Source organism: Triturus cristatus, chromosome 9 (assembly GCF_964204655.1).
Source record: "Triturus cristatus chromosome 9, aTriCri1.1, whole genome shotgun sequence".
NCBI lineage: Eukaryota > Metazoa > Chordata > Amphibia > Caudata > Salamandridae > Triturus > Triturus cristatus.
The window spans coordinates 1056924473-1056945607 of NC_140592.1; the positions used below are offsets into that span (position 1 = coordinate 1056924473).

Genomic DNA, 21135 nt, shown 5'->3' on the forward strand with positions numbered 1-21135 from the left:
TGCATATGTACCATCTTTGTCGGATATCAGTAGAAAATGGGGGTTTGACATCTGTTCATACGCTGATGATACTCAATTAGTGATTACCCTCATAAACAGACTTACCAATACTGAGGCTAAGACCAACCTAATAAACTGTCTCACTGAACTGGCAGGCTGGATGTCCCAGCACTGTTTAAAACTAAACGCCAGGAAGTCTGAAATTTTGCACTTCGGGGGTGCCCAGAAGATTTGGGACAATAGTTGGTGGCCCCAGGCACTTGGTATTGCTCCAGAATCAAAACGTGCAGCAAAAATTCTGGGAATCAGTTTTGATGACACCCTATCTATGCTGGACCAGGTATGCACTTTGTGCGAAAAGCCTTTTCCATAGTGAAACTGTTCAGACGACTCTTTCCTTGAATCCCATTAAATTGCAGACAAACAGTAACACAGGCTCTGCTCCTAACCAGACTGGACTAAGGTAACGCCCTTTATGTTGGCATGGCCGACTACCTTTTTTCTAGACTCCCGGTGGTCCAGAACACCGCCGCAAAATTAATATGTATAAAAAAAAATACAGCTCGACCTCACATTACTTGAAGGAACTACATTGGCTACCAGTCCGCCAGAGAGCCAGTTTTAAGCTCCTTTGTTTTGCGCATAAAACCTTGCATAAAAAAGGGCCACACATCCTGCAAGGCAAATTACAATTCTATGTCCCTTCGCGCAATCTGAGATCATGTCATCTGGCTCTCGCCTCAGTCAAACGCACTGCCAAAGTCAGAATGGGCGATCGGTCTTTTTCCAAATCAGCTGCGGTCCATTGGAATAACTTACCCCTGGATCTTCGCCTGACAGATGATAACCTTCTGTTCAGGAAAAAATTAAAAACCACCCTGTTTCCTAGATGCTGATCCTATTCAATTGACCAACTTGCACTGTATTAAAACCCGTCCCAAGCGCCGTGATGTCCCTCAGGATGATTGATGCGCTCTATGAATAAATAATAACAATAACAGCGCTATAATGCATGACTAATGCATTTCAGTACGGCAGTGGTTCCCAAACTTTTTTGACCCACGGCTCCCTTGGCCAATTGGCCTCCAGGCGCGGCTCCCCATTACATTACTTTTTTTTGGCGGAGGGATGTAAGCCTGGTCTCTGTAGTCATTCCATTTTAATCCCACCCAAAACAAGCCAGGGACACCGGGGTGCCGCAGCGCACAGTTTGACACTGCTGTACATGTTCCTCCACCATTTCGGATGAAGATGTCCACTGGTTCCACTTTCCCTAGTCTTCCTATGCCTTTTTTGTCCCTTTTTATTCCCACTCATATCAACCCTCTCCCTCTTACAGTTCCTCAAAAGGCTCTACTATTTAGCATTCATATACTCACTGAACTGCAAACTCCCATTTTCACTTTTGTTTTAGTTGCCCCTACAGTACTTTGACTCATCTTCCTAAATTCTTAGGAACAATAGTCTTTAAGTGATAACCCTGACCTCACCAACATCAACATTAAAAAGAATGCATTTCCCTAGTAAACTGTGATTCTCTCACTTTGGTGAAGGAGGGTTGAAAGGGAAATCCAAGGTTCTCATTGTGTACTGTGCCTCAGGAGGAAGATGAACTAGTTTATCCACATGTAATGGGCAACCTTGGGGTGTGCAAAGAATACTGAAGGAGTGGTATGACTGAAGTGTGTACTTAAGCTGGCCTTATCTTAAGGCTGTTTGATCCTTGAACTGGAAGACAAATGCTGTGGCCTCTAAGTTGTCCTTAAAAAGATAGTTTAGTCAGGGAATGGATTGACAATGGAGCCTCCATGGAAGTGTTAATAATCAATTGCAATTTTCTTTTTACAAATGGAGAACAGGGCTGTAATATTTATACTTGCTGATGAGGGTGAACTAATTCTGGGTATGCTTGATGGACTTGAGAAGGTTGGCTCGACAGCAGAATTAAACTGACTGCTTCAGAGCTGTTAGAAAGAAGGTAATGCAATCCATGACTTGACCTCAAACCTAAGGACTCTAGGTAGAACAAAGAAGCATATGAAGTTGACTCCTCAGGAATCATTCATTCAAAACATTTTCTTTTTTGTTCTAAAAAAAAGTGCCAAGGAAAATATTGTTTCTATAATTTAATGCTTAACATCAGACTCACTCTGAAACGTTCTTAGTCTAAACGTTATACAACATAGAACCCATTTTTAAAAAATTTTATATTTGTATTTATCTTCAAACAGACAAACACTTCCTAATAAAACAATCAGACAAAACTGCACAGGGTGCAATGCACTGTCAATACTGACCAGACACGTGCAACACAGTATGTAATATGATCGTATGTTGTATACATCTTGTGAACCACTCGAGTAAGGAGGACACTTGGTCAATAAGTAGCCTATCAAAATATAACTTTGTACGCATCTTTATAGATAAATTTTCAACCAATGTAAAAGAAAAATCGTGTCCCATTAGGGCAAAAATGCCATCCGTACCAGTGATGCAGGAGGAACATACACAGGGAAACAACTAATTGGTTCATGTATCAAAAGAAATCTGCCATGTAGGATAACTACTAAAAACTTGTCATGTGTTCTATGTTTTATTTGTAATAAAAGATCTGGATGTTTAAAATAAATTATAGTCATCTACTTATCGTATGTAAAAACAGTGTACTGCAAATGGGTGTGCTGCTTATTCACATGGGTAAAGTTTAATTCCAGGCTCGTGGACAGGGGTGAGTTGCTCTTTCCGGAGGAATGCCGGGGTTTTTTCTTTTAAAAAACAAGAGAGCCAGCTTTGAGATACCCTGTCAGTTATATATCCTGGCTGATCCTGGACCTCACTGGGTGACCCCTGCCGAGAGGAGAAACTCCGTGCTTTGATAACTGCCCACTTCTCTTAAATTCTCAGTTCCTGCAAAATATTTCTCCTCCAAACCAGTTTCCTGCAAGTAACAATTGACACGGAAAGGCAATCTGGAAAAGCTATTTAAAAATGCGTATGTTTACACTTCAAAGACGTTCCCTTTACCCTGCTCTGCATCAGCTAAACATCACCAATGTCTCATGCAGGGGTCACTGCAGGCTTTAAAATGAACTCTGGAAATACCCTCTTGGTCTTACTCTACTGCGGGAATCAAAGCATCTGCTCACTTTTGTTAAGCAAAATATCTGTAACAACTGCTCGCACTTGCCCCCCTATGAATTTCAATCAAGCACAGCTCTTTAAATGCCAGGAGTTCATCTTCCTCTCTGCCCCCTGCTTTGTTGAAAGCTTCACGGTCACTTGTAAGGATGGCTCTGCGTCACTCCAGAGATCCAGGCACTGTACCGATCGATGCTGTCACAGAAATAGAAGGGATACATCTTCCAGATTCTGAAGTCATCCGAAATAGTGCAAGAACGGTGCACTTTGCATGTGAACATGAATGGCAATGGGCCCTCTGCTAGCCCACGGGTGTGTACAACTTGCATGTCTTTTCAAGACACTGACCAGTATGCTTTGTTTTCGTCATTATGGTGATTTGACCATTCGCCATTCCAGTGCTTGCGGTGGAGTCTGCAATTACAGCCAGTGAGAACATTGCCTCTACGGCTAACTCAGCAAGAAGATGCTGTAGTTAGCCTGCTATCCGGTCCATGTGCGGCTGGCAATTTCATCCGGGGCTATGGGTGTTTTTATTCTGGTGCGGCCCGGTGTGTTGTGTCAGAGTGGGTTATATATTTTTTCAAACCACTTGCAGGCTTTAGCAGAAGAGAAGAATGTCTCCTGCTCTCCGGTGCGTCGTCAAAAGGCAGCAAGTGCACCACCTAGTGGTCACCATACACAACGCACTGGGCCTGCACTCCAGAGCCCGGTATAATTCTATGTCAGGACAGGAGGCTCCGATTATGCTTTCTCATTTCTTTATTAGAAATGCCCAGCAGCCAATCAGAACCGTTTATGAAAACGAAAAAACTACAGTACCCATGAGTACCCGGGTACCACGTGACAACCATAGAGTCTCTCCTATAAAAGGTACAACAGAAGATAGTACGTCCTCTTTCTTTGCTGCTCCGCAGCCAGTTAAGTGCCTTTTTCGTTTTATTACTGTTACATTGTTGCATTATTGTCTGTGCACTACTGTTGGGACGCGCTCGCTTCCAAATTGTATTTAGCTATTGCTACATTGTTGCGCGCTGTCCCGGTTTATTTATTTCGTTTGCTCCGCTTCGCGCGGCGCGCATGCAGGGAGCGTGGTCTCACCTCCCTTGGGCGTGACGCTCGCTCGAGCGTCGGTGTCCGAATTCGGTGGAGTGGGAGAATAGGGGCTGAGAAGCTCGCGCTAACGCGCGTGCTTCTCTATTTACATACGAACTGAGGCGGCCGTTCCGCGCATGCGCGGCGGCCATTTTCATTGTTTACAAACCGTGTTTTCACACGGAGATCAGGAATCGGTTGTTCTTCACACCGCTGCCCACTGCCTCAGCTTCTCTTCAGCCCCATCGACGCCCTTTGCTGGTTAAAGGCCTGGGGCTGTATAATTACGCATAGGCTCTGCCTAGAGTGACTCAGCAAGCCCTCCCTCCACAATTAATTTAATTATTTATTTTTGGTCAGCCTTTTTTCTGTCCATTAATTGGCTTGCTGTGGGGTTTTTCACTCCCCCTGAATTGTGCCTTTGGCATTGTAATATTAATTGACATTAAATTGTCATTTGGTGGGCATTACTTTCACTTTTTCCAGTGAAACTAAGAATAATGGAGGAGTATTTTGATGAAGATGATTACTCTTACGAAGAGGAGAGCTCAGGTTTCCTTGAGCAAGATTTAGTCGAAGCATTGGACCAAGGAGTTCAGCACTCCGTTACCAAAGCCCTGGTCCACGCTATTAACCCATTGAAGCGTCATTTGACGCAATATGCAAAGCAGCAAGGTTGGTTGCCCTCTTCTCGCTCTTCCAAATCCCCCATAAATCCACACAGGGCGGATTTCAAACGTTTGGCTAAAACTCTAGCCTCAGAAAAGGCTTCCTCCAGCCCTTTGGTAGGCGCTTCTACCTCGGCAGCCTGTCACACTGACTCTGACGGTCCTCCTTCTTCCTCATCTGACCAGGATGTTCCTCCACCACGCAAGAAGGCTCGCAAGGAGCATTACGTGGACGCTCCTACTCACCCGCAAGTCCTAACCTTTGAGCCTTCAGAGATATATCACCCCCATTCATCTTCATGGCTTCCTTCTCCTGCAGTAGCTGAGTATGTCCAGGCGCACATCCGTCAGCCTTTTGAAAAAGAGGTTAGAGCTCGCCTCCGCTCCGAGTGCCCTCGCCCGGATCTTGCAGATCACCTGGCAGACACTCCTGAAATTGACCCCACAATGCTTTCCTATCTGAAGAAATTTGCTAAGGACCCTAAAAAGGGTCTGGACAGATCTTGGCGGTCCTGCCAAGATAAAATGTTGGATTTAATGGGACCCCTCACCAAGATCCTTGATCTCGGATTTCAGGCCAAGGAAGCAGAGTCTCTTGTGGATCCAGATAAACTCATAGAATGGGCTCAGAGGGCTATTTGCCAGTTGGGCAACGCAAATTGTGCCATTTCTAGTGAGCGTCGCCGCTCTATTCTTCTAAAGATTGACCCGAAATTGGCGGAACTCTCCACTTCCGAGTCTGGTCCGGTGGCACAGGGTCTTTTATTTGGCCAACCGTTCCTTAAGGAACTTACTAAATTTGTAGCAACCTTCAGTGGTTTGGATAAGGCGCAAGCTTCTATCAAGCGTGCACTTCGTCCGGTTTTTGCCAGGGCCGGACGACATAGGGGACGCTCGTTCGGCCGTGGCTCTAATAACTCCTCCCAGAGAGGTTATCAGTCCCAGAGAGGCGGGGGTCAGGACTCCGGCTACAACACCCGCTCAAATTTCTATCCTTCCCGAAAAGGGAGAGGTCAATTCCGCAAAGGCCGTTCCGGTGGCAACCAAAGTGCTTACCAAGACTCTAATACCTCAGGTGAGTTTGATTTGTTTTTCCGAGGTGGTTCTGGGGGGCAGAATACGTTTTTTTCTCCAGAACTGGCGTCAAATCTCCAACGATGCTTGGGTTCTGCAAACTGTTCAAGGTTTCAAAATAGAATTCTATCAGACCCAACATCAATCCCTCCCCCCTCCTCCTCTCCATTTTTCTCTTCAGGACCAAAAGTTTATTTCGGCAGAGATAGACTCCCTTCTCGCCAAAGGGGCAATCAGGTCAACTGTCCCCCACCCTCACGGGTTTATCAGCAATGTTTTTCTGGTTCAGAAAAAAGGGGGTGGCAATCGTCTGGTCCTCAACTTGAAGGATTTCAACGGAAGTGTAGTTTACAGACACTTCAAGATGGAAGGGATCCATCTTTTGCGCGATCTTCTGCGCGAAGGGGACTGGATGGTTCGGCTCGACCTCAAGGATGCCTATCTTTCCATTCCCATTTACGAGCCTCATCGTCGTTTTCTTCAATTCAGTTGGCAAGGAATATGGTACGAATACACAGTTCTCCCATTCGGCCTCTCGTCAGCACCCTGGTGCTTCACGAAACTTCTGAGGCCTGTAGTGGAATGTCTGCGTGCTCGGGGTGTCCGCCTGATAATCTATCTCGACGACATTCTTCTCATGGCGGACAAACCCCTCACAGTATTAACCCATCTGGAATGGTCTATCGACCTTCTACAATCCCTGGGTTTCCTAGTCAATCCGCAAAAGTCTATCTTGAATCCTACTCAAGTAATCTAATTTCTGGGTTTTCAAGTGAACTCCCTATCCTGTCAACTCTTATTACCTCACCAAAAGATTCGGTACATCAAGAGAGAATTGAGGTCTGTTCTTTCCAGACAGATTGTGTCCTTGAGGTCGTTAGCACGGGTAGTAGGTCTCCTGGCGTCCTCCATTCAGGCGATATTCCCAGGTCCGCTGCATTACAGAGCACTTCAGAGATTGAAGATTCGTCACCTCCAAAAAGGTCTTCGCTATTCAGATCTGATTCCTCTTTCCGAGGATGCGAAGAGCGAGATGCAATGGTGGTTGGACCACATGGAGGCCTGGAATGGACGAGCCCTGTTCGGCTCCGCTCCGGATCTGGTGATAGAATCGGATGCCAGCCTTTGGGGTTGGGGAGCCAGGTGCGGACCTATCTCCACCGGGGGTCGCTGGTCTCCCCAGGAACTGTCTCTTCACATCAATTGCCTAGAACTTCTAGCGGGGTCTTTTGCGATTCGGTGTTTCTCCCCTCATCAGACCAATTGTTGTATTCTTCTCCGCATGGACAACGTTTCAGCGGTCCGGTATGTCAACAAGTTGGGGGGAACACGATCCAAGATTTTGGCGGAGATCGCCAAGGATTTTTGGCACTTCTGTCTTCAACAGAAGATCACAGTTATTGCCGAATATCTTCCCGGTTGCCGCAATCAGATTGCGGACTGGAACTCTCGCCATCTTCGCGACTTCAGCGATTGGCGCCTTCACCCGCGCATTTTTCGCATTCTCCGTCGGACTTGGGGTCATTGTCACCTAGATCTGTTTGCGTCTCGCCTGAATACTCAACTCCCTCTATTCTTCAGCTGGAGGCCGGATCCGAAAGCCCTGGCCACAGATGCATTTCTTCAGACTTGGCCGTCCACTCTGTGCTACGCCTTTCCCCCGTTCATGTTGATTCCCAGGGTTCTGGCCTACTCGAAACGTTTTCAAACGGAGCTGATTCTCATTGTTCCGCTGTGGAGAGCTCAACCATGGTTCCCGGACCTTCTGGAGATGTGTTGTGCGGTTCCGTTCCTTCTTCCCCAGAAGTGGAATCTGTTGCTGGATCCCCTAGGCGAGCCGCATCCCCTGGTTCTATCCGGCAATCTCTTACTGTTGGCGTGCCGAATTTCGGGGATCGCTGGTCGCTCCCAGGCCTTTCATGCGACGCTTCCAAATTCATCAGTGACGCCTGGTCTCCCAGTACTCACAAAAGATATAGAGCCTCATGGAAGCGTTGGTGTGACTGGTGTGTTCAGCGGGAAGTTGATCCCGCTTCAGCGGATGTGGCTCTGATTATTAATTTTCTAGCTTCTCTCGCTTCTTCTGGTCTGGCCTATCGTACGGTCAACAACTTCCGTTCCGCCATCTCTGCCGCCCATGTTCCCATTAATGGCAAACCGGCGGGTGAACATCCTTTAATTTCCAAGTTGCTTAAGGGCATTCGTCTAGCGAACCCTCCGTGCCCTAAATATGTCTCGCTTTGGGATGTCTCCATTGTTTTGAGATTTTTGGAGGCTTGGCCTCCTAATTCATTACTTTCTCGTAAACAGCTCTCTGCTAAATTGACTATGCTGTTATGTCTCGTTTCTTGTAAACGAGTGTCTGACGTGCGGGCGTTAGACTTGGCAGGTCGAAGATTTACACCTGAGGGTGTCACTTTTCTAATCTCTAAACGCACCAAGACTGCTACCTCTTCGGTTACTTATCCTTCCTTTCCTCATCATCCCAACCTTTGCGTTGTTCAATGTGTCAAGGATTACGAGGTATGTACTGCACCTTTACGTTCTGATACACAGGGTCAACTACTTATTGCCTTGCAAAAACCTTTTCGTCCTGTTACTCCTGCTACATTAGCTCGCTGGGTTAGATGGCTCTTATCTGAGGCTGGAATTGATGTTTCCATTTTTGGTGCTCACTCGGCTCGCGGGGCCATGGCCTCTAAAGCGTTCTCGATGGGTGTTTCATTACTGGACATCATGAAAACCGCAGATTGGTCTTCTGATTCTATGTTCAAAACGTTTTATTACAAGCCTATTGAACATATTGCTTCTGTTGTGGTGGATCAGCTTTGAACAAGCATAATCGGAGCCTCCTGTCCTGACATAGAATTAAAAATTTGCAAACATTCGTGACAAGAATTTTCAATTCTATTAAGGACAAGGAGGCGAGGATTATCCCACCCAAATTCATGTTTGATTCTCATGTTTATCATTGTCACAGTGGCATTTCATTTATGACAATGCATTGTATTTCTCCATGTTTACCCTTCCCTTTTATTGCCTTCACTCTCTTTATTGGATGAGTATTACGGCTTTACTTTTCTTTTCAGGTTCTGACCCGAAATAGTGATTTCTACTGTTTATCCTGTTCACTCCGCTTGGATCATCTGCTGCCTGCCTCTGTTCGGCGTTTGCTGTGTTTCTAGCGTCAGGATGATCACCGACTGTGGCTGATGGACTTGGTTCCTGGCTTGCTTCTTTTTCCATTGGATTTTTATGTTTTTCATATGAACTGCTCCTCACCAAAGAAAGAGGACGTACTATCTTCTGTTGTACCTTTTATAGGAGAGACTCTATGGTTGTCACGTGGTACCCGGGTACTCATGGGTACTGTAGTTTTTTCGTTTTCATAAACGGTTCTGATTGGCTGCTGGGCATTTCTAATAAAGAAATGAGAAAGCATAATCCTCGCCTCCTTGTCCTTAATAGAATTGAAAATTCTTGTCACGAATGTTTGCAAATTTTTAATTCCTAATGCACTCTGCTCAGCAACTGCAACCGTGGCGCCCCTGGATGGTTTTTGCAGCGCACCAGGGTGCCGCGGCGCACAGTTTGTGAACTACTGCAGTACGGTGATGCGGACCACCACACTGAAATGCGTTAGACTGCCAATCATACATGCCAACATTTTAGTACAGGGACGTCCGAGATTTAAAATAAAAAATAGAGAGAATGAAAATTTCCCATTGACTTCTATTGTAAAAAATGCAATTTCAGGCGGGAGACAGCTAAAATAAAGCTGTTTTTGGCTTGAAAAATCGGTACTCTCCCGCCTGAATCGGGTCTATTGGTATGTATGCTGCCAATCCAAAACACACAAGTAAAAAACATTTACATTTATAACGCCAATAGCTCTTAACTCTCACAAATCCAAGACCTATTGCATTGCAAATGCTTGTTGTTTTAGACAGGGGAGACTAAGTGAATTGACCAGAACCACAGGCTATTGAGCCTACACCAATCTTAGAAGGTTCACGCAGCAAAAGAAATCTCGCTGTGTTCCAGCCACGTTTTCTGTTTGCCTGACTCTGATATGGCCGTCATCACGCTCGCGAGCGTTATAGCACCGTTTCACTTCGACGTCACAAACGCTCCCAGAAACTGTAGGCGTTGGCAAGGAGCTGACGTTCACGTTTTACACTACTCGCCCTTCAGCCTGTTGACCCGGAAGCACCTGGTGCTCGCTTCCTTCTGGATTGAAGAAACAAGATGGCGGTAGCGGTGCGGGCTTTGCAGGAGCAGCTGGAAAAAGCCAAGGAAAGTCTCAAGAACGTGGATGAGAATATAAAAAAGCTCACTGGGAGAGATCCTAATGATCTGAGGTATGGCTCTATTCTTCGGTTGGGGAGGCTGCTCATGTCTTTCCATCAGCACGTGCCACCAGATCGTGGGCTCTTGATCGTGCCATGAACCTCAGACGCAATAAATGTCGTTATATCTACTCCACGCTCTGATGCTACCATAATTCCGAGCTGTTTCGGTGCCGAAATATTATGTTCGGAAGACGTGACCGCAAGTGGTGTGAGCGGTGCTCTGGACATAGTAGTTTTAAGAATCTGGATACGTGTTTTTATGAAAGGGGGGCGTATTCTCCGTAATTAATCTGATCCTCTTGAATGAATAAGGCCAGTGCGATCGTATCTAAATTATCACAATCACATCCTTACTTAGTAAACCTATCCCAAAGAAAATAGTGGCTAAATGAAACCTCAAAATGATTACTTTAGCATCCCAGCTACGTTTTTGAATGGGGGTGCCAATAAATAAAGCTGAAATCGTATTAGAACGTAACCACTACCATTTACAGATTTGCATAGTTTTAGTATGATCTGCTGGCTAATTTATTGGAAAGCCCTGTGACGCTGATAAAGTGGGAGAGTTGGGCTCCGGCCAGCCTTCTCTAATACATTTAATGTGCACAGTTCTCCGATCAGGCCTGGTCCTTGAGGAGAAACGCTCCTATGCGGTCTTGAGACTCCCTACCTCGCTCTCCCGTCTCTTTCCTCTACCTCCCACTCCTCTTTTGCTCCTCAGCTCTCTTTGACCTTTTCTTTTCTCATTTTGGACTTCCTGCCTTATTCAACCTTTTACCTTCCTGTCCACTTGTTTCCTCTCAATATTTGTTCTTTTGCCTTAGTCCGTGTTTCTCTTACGCTTTGCACCCTCACTTCTGCTCAATTCTCCTGTCCTTCGCTCGTTTTCCCGTGTTTTTTTTTAACAAGCACTGCTCGCTCTCTTAACTGTTATTTCCTCCATTTTTTTACCTTTTTTCTTCACTTTCCACTCCTCCTTTTGTGATCTTTCCTCCCCTTCTTCTGTGCCCTTTCCTCCACTTTGCGACTTTCCTGTCTATTTCCACACCAGGCTCACCTGCCTAAAAGCTTCTCACACCAGCTCTACACACCTCCCTTATAGCCCCTTTCCCTCCTGCTTAATGTCTGCTACAATACGGACACATGATGTTGGCGTGACAATCAAGCCTGAACCCAATGGCAGGATCCCTGGTCACCCACCCATCCTTCGCACCCCTAGACGCTACTCTGCAACAGCCCTCCTCTCCTTGAACCCGATTTGCTCTTCCCAGCACTGCAGCTAGGCTTACCACTTAAAGGTTGACACTCCTCTTGCACCATCTGCCACTTCTCCTGCACACACAGATGGATACAGACCTATGGCGAAACTGATAAAGGCACCTAAAAATTACCCGCCATGTTCTATCATCAGCAAATTGAATCTACCAAGCAGACTGCACTGGCCAAACATTGAAAACTGCACCAACATCAGTAATATTCACCATTATGAGCCCACTGCCAGTTCCACATCGATCACGTCTCAGGACCCAGCTCTCCCACTGTTTCAGCTGCAAGATCAGCAGCGCCAACTGCTTTGCCCCTAGGTGGATTTATCTACCTCGCAGCCCTTCAGGCCATCAAGACAAGCTCTTAGAACCCCACCACGACCACCTGGCACACTGTCAGCGTAACCGACACCGCAACGACCATGCACTCCATCCACACAGGAGCCCCATTGGACCCCTTCCCACACTACATATTCACCAAAGGATTGGCTCCCATCACACCAACTCTAACCCCTATGCTAAACAACTCCATCACCCCAGCCATTTTCCAGGGGACCTAGGAGCACGCCACAATACTCCCCGCCCCCCCTTTTGAAGAAATCCTCAGCAAACCCAAAGACAAAGGCAAACCAGAGGGAAATCTCCTTACTTCCCTACCCTGCTAAAGTCATGGAGAAAGTCATCAACAAACTCACCAACCACCTCCTTGAACCCTATCCTCCTCCAGCCCCAAATCCAGCTTTAGGCTCAACCACAGCACCGCTACCGCCCTCATTGGCACTACAGACAACATCCGACTGATCGTGGACCAAGGAGACACTGCAACCCTCAACTTATCTGCTGTTTTGACGCAGTCTCCCACCCTGTCCTCCTTCAACACCTCCAAGAAACTGACATATGAGGATCGACTATCTCCTGGATCTGCTCCTACCTCGTTGGACGCAACCGGTCAGTCAGCCTGGCTCCCGAAACCATGACTGTCTACATCCTCATCTGCGGGTTGCCCCAAGGACCATCTCCGCCCCATGCTGTTTATTGCCTATATAGCTCCTCTGGCTAACCTCATGCGAGCCCACAGAATCAATATCCTCTCCTACGCTGATGAAGAATCCAGCACATGGACTAATTTCACCTTTTGCATGTCCAAAGTCGGCAGTTGGATGATAAACTGTGTGAAACTCACCACTGACAACTGAAGCGCTACTCTTTGTCTAGGACACCTTACTATGGAACTCCATCTGGTGCCCTGCAGATCTTGGAACAAAACCCTGCAAAGCTATCCTAGCAAAGAACCTAGGTATAGTGATGGACAGCCAACTCTTGTTGGCCAGCTAAGGAAATGCAGTAGCCTCCTTATGTTCCTACACCCTCAAAATCCTCAATTTTTTTTCAAATGGCTCTTGGTCAACTCATGCAGAACTATCACCCAATCCCTCATCAGTAGCAACCTCGACTACAGCAACATTCTCTCAGCATCACCACTCAACAAACCAGGAAACTTCATATCATACCAAACATAGCACGGGGACACTCTTCCAACTCTATCCCCACGCTAACATCACTTTGCACCACAGAGACCTCCACTGGCTCGCCGTCCACAAGCGTACTGTCCTTAAGCTTCTCAGACACGGCTTTACATTAACCTAGGTCCCTCCTGCCTCAACAGCAGCATCAACTTCCAGGTGAGATGTGTGCTCTACAAATCATAACATTCCTAGAGTTTGTAATGTTTGTCTTCTCTTAGTCTCTGCATTTCCCTGAACTTATCTTGGGATAGTTGAGATTTGTAACTTAATTTGTATATGAGGTGGTCAATCCGGGGGTTGCTAGGTGATCCCATTTAGTGCATTTGCTTGAGTTCTGCTCTCAAGTTTGTATTGGGTACTTTTTTAGACCCTCTACCTTAGAACTTGCAGTTACTTGGCCACTTTCTGAATTGTGAACGCTGGCTAAGTGAAAGTACGTATATGGTATAAAGAATATGGCAAACATCTGTGTGGCCCGGTCCCTTATTACAGTAGTCGTCATTTATCACACAGTGAAGTATTTCAGATTTAATTTTAAACTCCACTGAGTATGAAGAGATGGTTTACTGCAGAGTTTCTGGGAACGCCACTTTATCGTTTATGGTTGAGCTTGGCCACGTAGCTTTGCTGGCTTAGAAACCATTGTTGTATTTTAGTTGGGGGTTATGGGCTGAAGGCAAGAAGGATCCTTTGAAGTACACTGCAAGCAAATGGGGATGTTGTATGTGGCCTTGGGTAAAACAAAAGGTCATTTGTAATGAACACCCTTGGTATGAAAGGCTATGACACCCTTTCGATGTGAGTTTATACTGAACTGATAATCGCAATGTTTTATGGTCTACAGGTTGGAGGTTTCAATCAGTTGGAACAACTCACAATTTCAGTAGCACGGTAGTGGTCCTGTGTGTTAACCACAATACAAACCTCATAAACAAAATTTGTGGTTGAGACAATTACAACGGGAGTTTTGTCTATGTATTTTCATAGACTGATGTGTCCTTGCCACCCATCTAGCATTAGACAACATCCACAGGTACCTCTGTCCTGTAGTTATTGCTTGATTTCTGCCTAGGGTCGGGTAGTAATTATGTTTGGGCTAATAACTCCTGTATTACTTGTACCGGTGGACCTAGATTAAACATTGTACGAGGGTCAGCATGCACTTTCTTACTTCAAAGTTGAAAGCAAGAGCAGCTTAAAGTGCATACTTCATGTTAATTCTGGCATGTCTACTTTGTAGGGGCTGTGTGGGCGCATGTCTCTTGCAGGAGAACATCTTGCTCCTTATAATGCAGTAACTATGTCACCAATGGGCGAAGGGGCCCCGGCAGCAGGGGGGAGGGGGGGTCCACACCAGCACTCTGGGTGCCCGCTCCAGAGCGTAATGTTTAGACAGCCCTTAGGGGGCATGTAGCCAAACTTCCAGAAGAGTGACCATGGACGAACCCTCAATCTGTTCAGGCAACCCCACCACTCGGATGTTATGTCAGGCCCTTCCCTCCTGATCCTCAATGCGGGCCTCCAAAACCTTGATTCTGCCCATAAAAGAGCTTGTGTCCCTGATGGTTTTTTTGGTGACTGAGTCCAGTTTGGTGATCTCAATTTCCACTTGGACTCTATCAGCAATTTTTCATTGGTTATCCTACAGTCATCCCAGGTTCAACACTAGGGCGTCCATTTTGGTCTCAAGGGCGTCTCTGCTAGATCCTATGACCGCCAATATTGTGTCCAGTTTATCAGCAGGGGCTGGAGCAGCAGGAGGGCAGGTGCCCCCATGTCCATTTTGTGTCATTGTGTGTGCCCCATGAAACCCCCAAAAGATCCAGGAAGGTTGCGTGCAGGGAAAGCAGGAAGGAGAGGTTCCACTGCCTAAGGACCAGGCAGCAGGAGACTGGGGTAGCAGGATCAGCACCGAGCTAAAATGTCCGAGGGGCGGACGACGGTGAAGTGTTCATCGGCAGACAGAGCCCCCCCCCCAGTTCTAGGTACTGTAAAGGTTACCAGGTCAGTTGTCACCTGTGTCTACTCAAAACCCTGCCACTTTGAAAATGCACTCCACTCACTGCAGGGGTTTTGAATTTAATGAAATATGTACTTGTCCATGGGACAAGTAGCTTCATAAATCTACTTGTCCTATAACAAAATCCAATTGTCCCTTTGTTGCCATGTCGTGTGCTGTCAAATAATGGCAGCAATCTCATTATAGAAGAGCTCTGATAATAGCCTCTCTGGTTATGTCAGGCTTATACTATGGAAGGATTTAAATTTTGTCCTTTTTTACCAGCTCTTCTCTAATCTTATCCCATACTGAAAAAGGTCCGTAATATACGCCGGACAATGGCAGAAGTAAAGTTTCTTCCAGGGCTGAGAAAAATGTGGTTGGAGGAAAAGTGAACTTGTAAACACTCAACAGATTTCCGCCTGGGCACATTCATATTTGCTCATGCTAAGATGCAATTCACAAATATTTTCTAGCACACTTATACTCACTCCTCCTTTAGCATCCCATCCATCCATCCTTTCACTCGCACCCTTTCACATTAATTACAAGTCTTTGTCTGCCGAGCTGCAGAGAGAAGAGGCCCATCAAGAGCTGCACCTCTACTGTAGCTGCTAAAGCGGGGAGTTCACGAAACCCCTGTTCAAACCTATCGATCAAACTGATACATCCCGCCTTCCTTTCACTCAGCCATCATTTTGCTCATCCATCCCTTCACCCCACACATCCTCCTTTTCACTCATCCATCCACCCCATCCACCCTCCTTTTCACTCATATATCCACCTACCCTTTCACCCCATCCATCTTCCGTTTTGCACATATATCTATCCACCCTTTCACTAAACACTCCATCCACCTTTACACTCAACCATCCATCAACCCATCCCCCACCCACTCAGCCATCCATGAATCTACTCTCACCCATTAATCTACCCTTTCAATAAGCAATCCATCCTTTCACTCATCAATCCACTTTCAACCCATCCACCCATCCCTTCATTCACCCATACACTTATCCTACCATTCGTTCACACATCCATCCTTTCACTCGTTCATCCGTGCGTCTATCCATTCACCCTTTCACTCCACTCATTCATCTATCCATCCAGCCTTTCACTCATTCATCCATGCATCTCTCCATTCACCCTTTCATTAATTTATGCATTTATCATCCTCTCTTGCACTTATTCATCCATGCATCTATACATCCACCCTTTCACTTATTCATCCATGCATCTATACAACACCCTTTCACTTATTCATCATGCATCTATACATCCACCCTTTCACTTATTCATCATGCATCTATCCATCCACCCTTTCACTCATTCCTACATACATGCATCTGTTCATCCAACCTTTCACTCATTCCTACATACATGCATCTGTTCATCCAACCTTTCACTCACTCATCCACCCACCCTTTCAAGTCCATTGTGGGCCTTTGTCTGCGGACCTGCAGACTGAAGAGGCCCATCAAGAACTCCACAGCCGCTGTAGTTGCCACAGCGGTGTGTTCACAATGCCCCTGGTGCAGGCATAAATTGAGATGAGAGGCCTAATGCGAGGACCGAAATGGGGGTGGCCTTAGGCCTGCATGAAAGCCTTGTGGGGAAACTAATGAGCTTTAATGTAAGCCCTACATGACATAAGATATGAGAGGCCAAGGGGAGCGCGTCAGGGCAGTCAGAGAGGGCGGCGTAGGGTGGTGGGGTTAGCAGATTCAGGCACTGGGTGAAACATAAGGTGTACAGGGAAGGCAAAGTGCAAAGGAGGGGGTGCACCAGCTGCATGAGAAGGGAAAGCAAAGTGAGTTGAAGATGAGCAGGGATATTGGGGTCGTATCATGCTTAGGAGTGGAGCAGAGAATATAAGGCAGGGGTCATACAGTTCAAGTCAGAGCAAGGTGCCAAGAGGCAGATAAGGCAGCCTCTTACATGCCAGTGCTGTGAGTGTACTGGAGCTGCAGAAGCTCCATGTTTGTCTCATGCTCGAAGAAAATAAAAGGACCGGGGAAGGGCATGAAAGCCACACGAGCCTATGGAGCTGGCTGCAACTTTGAGCTCTGCTTTATCAAGTTGTTCTGCTCTGGGGACATTAAAGTGCAGGCCCCAGCCTTTGCATTGACCCTTTCACTGCAAATACACTGCTCAGAGCAACTTATTAACTGGCTGTGACCTACAGGGTTGAACAGCTGTGTATTGGATTACCATAAAACTGTCTACTTGATCTTTGGACAAAATACAAATAAAACCTCTCGCCCTCCCAAGAAATCTAGATGTCTTGGGCGTCGGGAGATAGGATTTCCCCCACCCCTGCTCTGACACCGTAAATCTGACATGAACAAAGTCCGCCGTTACACATACTCATTGCAGAGAACGGCATCTCTGGCCACGAAGAGAGTCAAGGGAACATTCGACTCTTAGAATAACTTATGCAACTTTTGTAGACTTATTGTATTTCCTAAGTGGGTTTTAGTGTCTAAACCACCCAGCTTGGAAATAAAGACAGACTTATAAGGAGTTTGGGGAGTGTTAAGGGGGTGTCTTTCACGTGTGTGTGTATGTGTGTATATATATATATATTCACTGAAAAAACCATAGGTTTCACACATGTTATAGTTAGGAATTAGCATTTAAAAAACCTTGCAAATTCACTTAAACGATAGGTTTCACACATGTTATAGTTAGGTGGACGTTTCACTCGTAAAAAACCAATGAAATTCCCCCGTTATAGTTAGTTCAGATAACTATAACTCGCGCGCCCGCAATCAACCTCATACACCCACTCACACAACCACTCACATAAACCATTCACAGACTGATACAACTGACACACACACTCACTCATACAGCCACTCACACAACCACTCACTCGTACAGCCACTCACAGGCCCATACAGCTACTCACACACCCACAAAACCACTCACACACACTAGACCCATACAGCCACTTGCACACCCATACAGCCACTTGCACACCCATACAGCCACCTGTACACCCATACAACCACTCACATATCCATTCACTCACCCATACAGCAACTCTCACAGCCACTCACTTTCCCTAACAGCTACTAACAGAGCTACTCACTCCTCCATACAGCCACTCACACATCCATTCACTCGTCCACAAAACCATTACATACCTATTCACACATCAATACAATCACTCACGCGGTCACTCACTCATCCATACAGCCACTCACACAAATACATACTGTGCAGAACACCCACTCGCTTACCGATACACCTGCTCAAATGGCCACTCTCTTACCCATACATCCACTTACACACCCAGGCACTCGCCCATAGCCTTTCACCCTCCACTCAAGTACCTATACAGCCACTCACACATGCTCTCATCCACCCATACAGCCACTCACACATCCACCTCATTCACAGATACAGCCACTCACACACAGTCACCCACCCATACAGCCACTCACACAGTCACTCTCTCACTCACCCATAAAGCTACTCACACACACACTTATTCACCTATACAGCCACTCACACATCCATATAGCCAGATACATACTCCCACACTAATAGAGAGTCACAGTACCACTAAGATGACATATATTAGAAACAGTATCACTCATTAGTACAAAAAGAATAGTAATTTAAATTATGCAGTAGCATAGTCTATATCTTTGAGCCTCAAACTTGTACAAAACACTTACTCACTGGATGATGTAAACAGTGATGTCACCACGACCGTGTCTTTAACACGTATGCCTTTACATCGCATGACTTTATAATTAAAACGTAAGTATTTAGCAGGTAAGAATTATGCCTTTATGTATATGTAAGTACAGTGGCAGCTACGCTATGGCGGAGGAGCGTCGCCCCACTGCTTTCAAGCAGTGCTAGAAGAGGAAACATGACATGATAATAACTTTCAGTTATTATCATGTTATGTTTCCTTTGCGGGCTGGCGGCAGGGTTGGCGGGGCTGCTCTGCTCACGGAGCAGGGCAGGGGGCGGAGGGGTTTGCCCACTCAAGTGCACAATGACAGTTCAATCCAAAGCAGTCATGCAAACTTCCCTGTTCTTTTTGCAGGCTGAATTACAGCCTGCATGGAGAACATGCCCACCCCTACAGCCCCTGGCTGAGCGCTGTGTCATGGCGCTCAGACCAATCGCAATGCTGCACTGCAGTGTTGCGATTGGCTTAGGAAAGCGAGCCCGGCTGCCTACTTCTTGAACCTGGAAGAGGACTCAGGAGAGCAGGAGCACAGAAGACGCAGGACCTGCCCTTGAGGTAAGGTTTTTTTAATGATATCTAAACCCCAGTCCCCCCCCCCCCACACCACACCCCTGCGACCCATCCCCCGTGGGCCCCGCACCTGCCCCCATCCGCGAGCCATGCCAGCCCCTGTGTATGTATGTGTATGTATATATATATATATATGTGTGTGTACACACACATGTTATAGTTAGGTGGACATTTCACTCGTAAAAAACCAATGAAATTCCCCCGTTATAGTTAGTTCAGATAACTATAACTCGCACGCCCGCAATCCACTGCTCATGACGTCACATATTACATCACTCATGACATGGTCAGTGACATCACTGATGAAGTCATCCTTGTGATAGAGTGGCGGTCGCGCGAGTTATAGTTATCTGAACTAACTATAACGGGGGAATTTCATTGGTTTTTTACGAGTGAAATGTCCACCTAACTATAACGTGTGAAACCTATGGTTTTTTAAGTGAATTTGCAAGGTTTTTTAAATGCTAATTCCTAACTATAACGTGTGTGTGAAACCTATGGTTTTTTTCAGTGAATTTGTACGGTTTTTTAAATGCTAAGTTATGTATTATATTTTTTATATATTTATTTTGCAATAAGCTACGTATTAAATTTTTTTTAATGGTTTTTCACCGTGGGCGCACCCCGCGATTTAAAAAAAAAAAAAAAATTTAATGTTTTTTTCTGCTTTCGGGGTCCTTCAGGGACCCCCTGACAAAGGCTAGGGGGTCAGGAACTCTCTACCCTGCCCCCTTTTCACGTTCGCCACCTTCCTTTTTCACTCTCGCACTCCAAACAAACAAAATGGCGGCCGACACTTCCTGATTTCGACCGATTCGAACGTTGACTGACATGTAACCACCAATCAGAATTACGCTCGCGCACGTTAGGGTGCGAGCACCGTTCGCGGCTATAGATACTTATGTACTTTAACTGCAATTTTCTCAGGAACTACTGAACAGATTGACTCCATATATGCAAAAGGCACATCCCTGACCTGAGGACTACCTCTTTGCCAAATTTCAAGTAATTCTGTTCAGCCGTTCGGGCTGTACCTTCGACTAAAGGTCCTATGGGAAAATGCATGGGGAAAACGTGTTTTGGGACCCCCCTTTTTTCTCGGCCCCCGCTTGACGAATCCCCCCGAGACTTTCAGGGTAGGAGCTGAGCGGAGCGCCCCATTAGTTTTGGAAATTTCACGAGGATTCGTCAACCGGCGCCAAAGTTATTCAAAATAGAATTTTGAGATTGCCTATGGAAACACGGGCCTAACTATAACTATCTACTGGCGACCGCCAGTAGATAAAATATATATATATATATATATATATATATCTGCTTATGCACAGGGGGTAGAGCTTTAACACTTGTGTTGTGTAGCAGTGACACTCTTTGAACCTGGTCTGGATACTTTGAACCTCTGAGAGTGTTTGTCTTCATTCAGGAAACTGTCTACTGTGCTTCACATTATTATAAGACGCCAACTTATACTTCAGTAAGATTGTTTGTAACACCTGAGATCAGCCTGCTGAATTCAATCCCATGAGGGTAATCCAGTAAGTCATACAAGAGACCAGGATTGATGCTTCATTGTACTGACACCATAGTTTTATCTAGGTCACATGAAGGCCCGGGTTATTTGGTCCATGCCCTGTTCAAATGTATGAATGTAAAGATTCCCTTGCTTGGTAAAGATCAAGCCCATCATACCCCTGTTTGTTGCTGGTAGATTATTATAAGAAGTTCTGGTCCGGACT

General features: G+C 46.0%; 1 protein-coding gene across 1 annotated transcript in view; it reads left to right on the top strand.

The window, feature by feature from the left end:
* The first annotated feature begins 10106 nt into the window (after positions 1-10106).
* Positions 10107-21135, top strand: part of PNN (pinin, desmosome associated protein) — a 126300-nt gene continuing 115271 nt past the window's right edge. Inside the window, exon 1 of the mRNA XM_085626928.1 lies at positions 10107-10336. Within this exon, the coding sequence (XP_085483054.1) occupies positions 10224-10336 (113 nt within the window). The 5' untranslated portion in view covers positions 10107-10223. The remainder of the gene's footprint in view (positions 10337-21135) is intronic.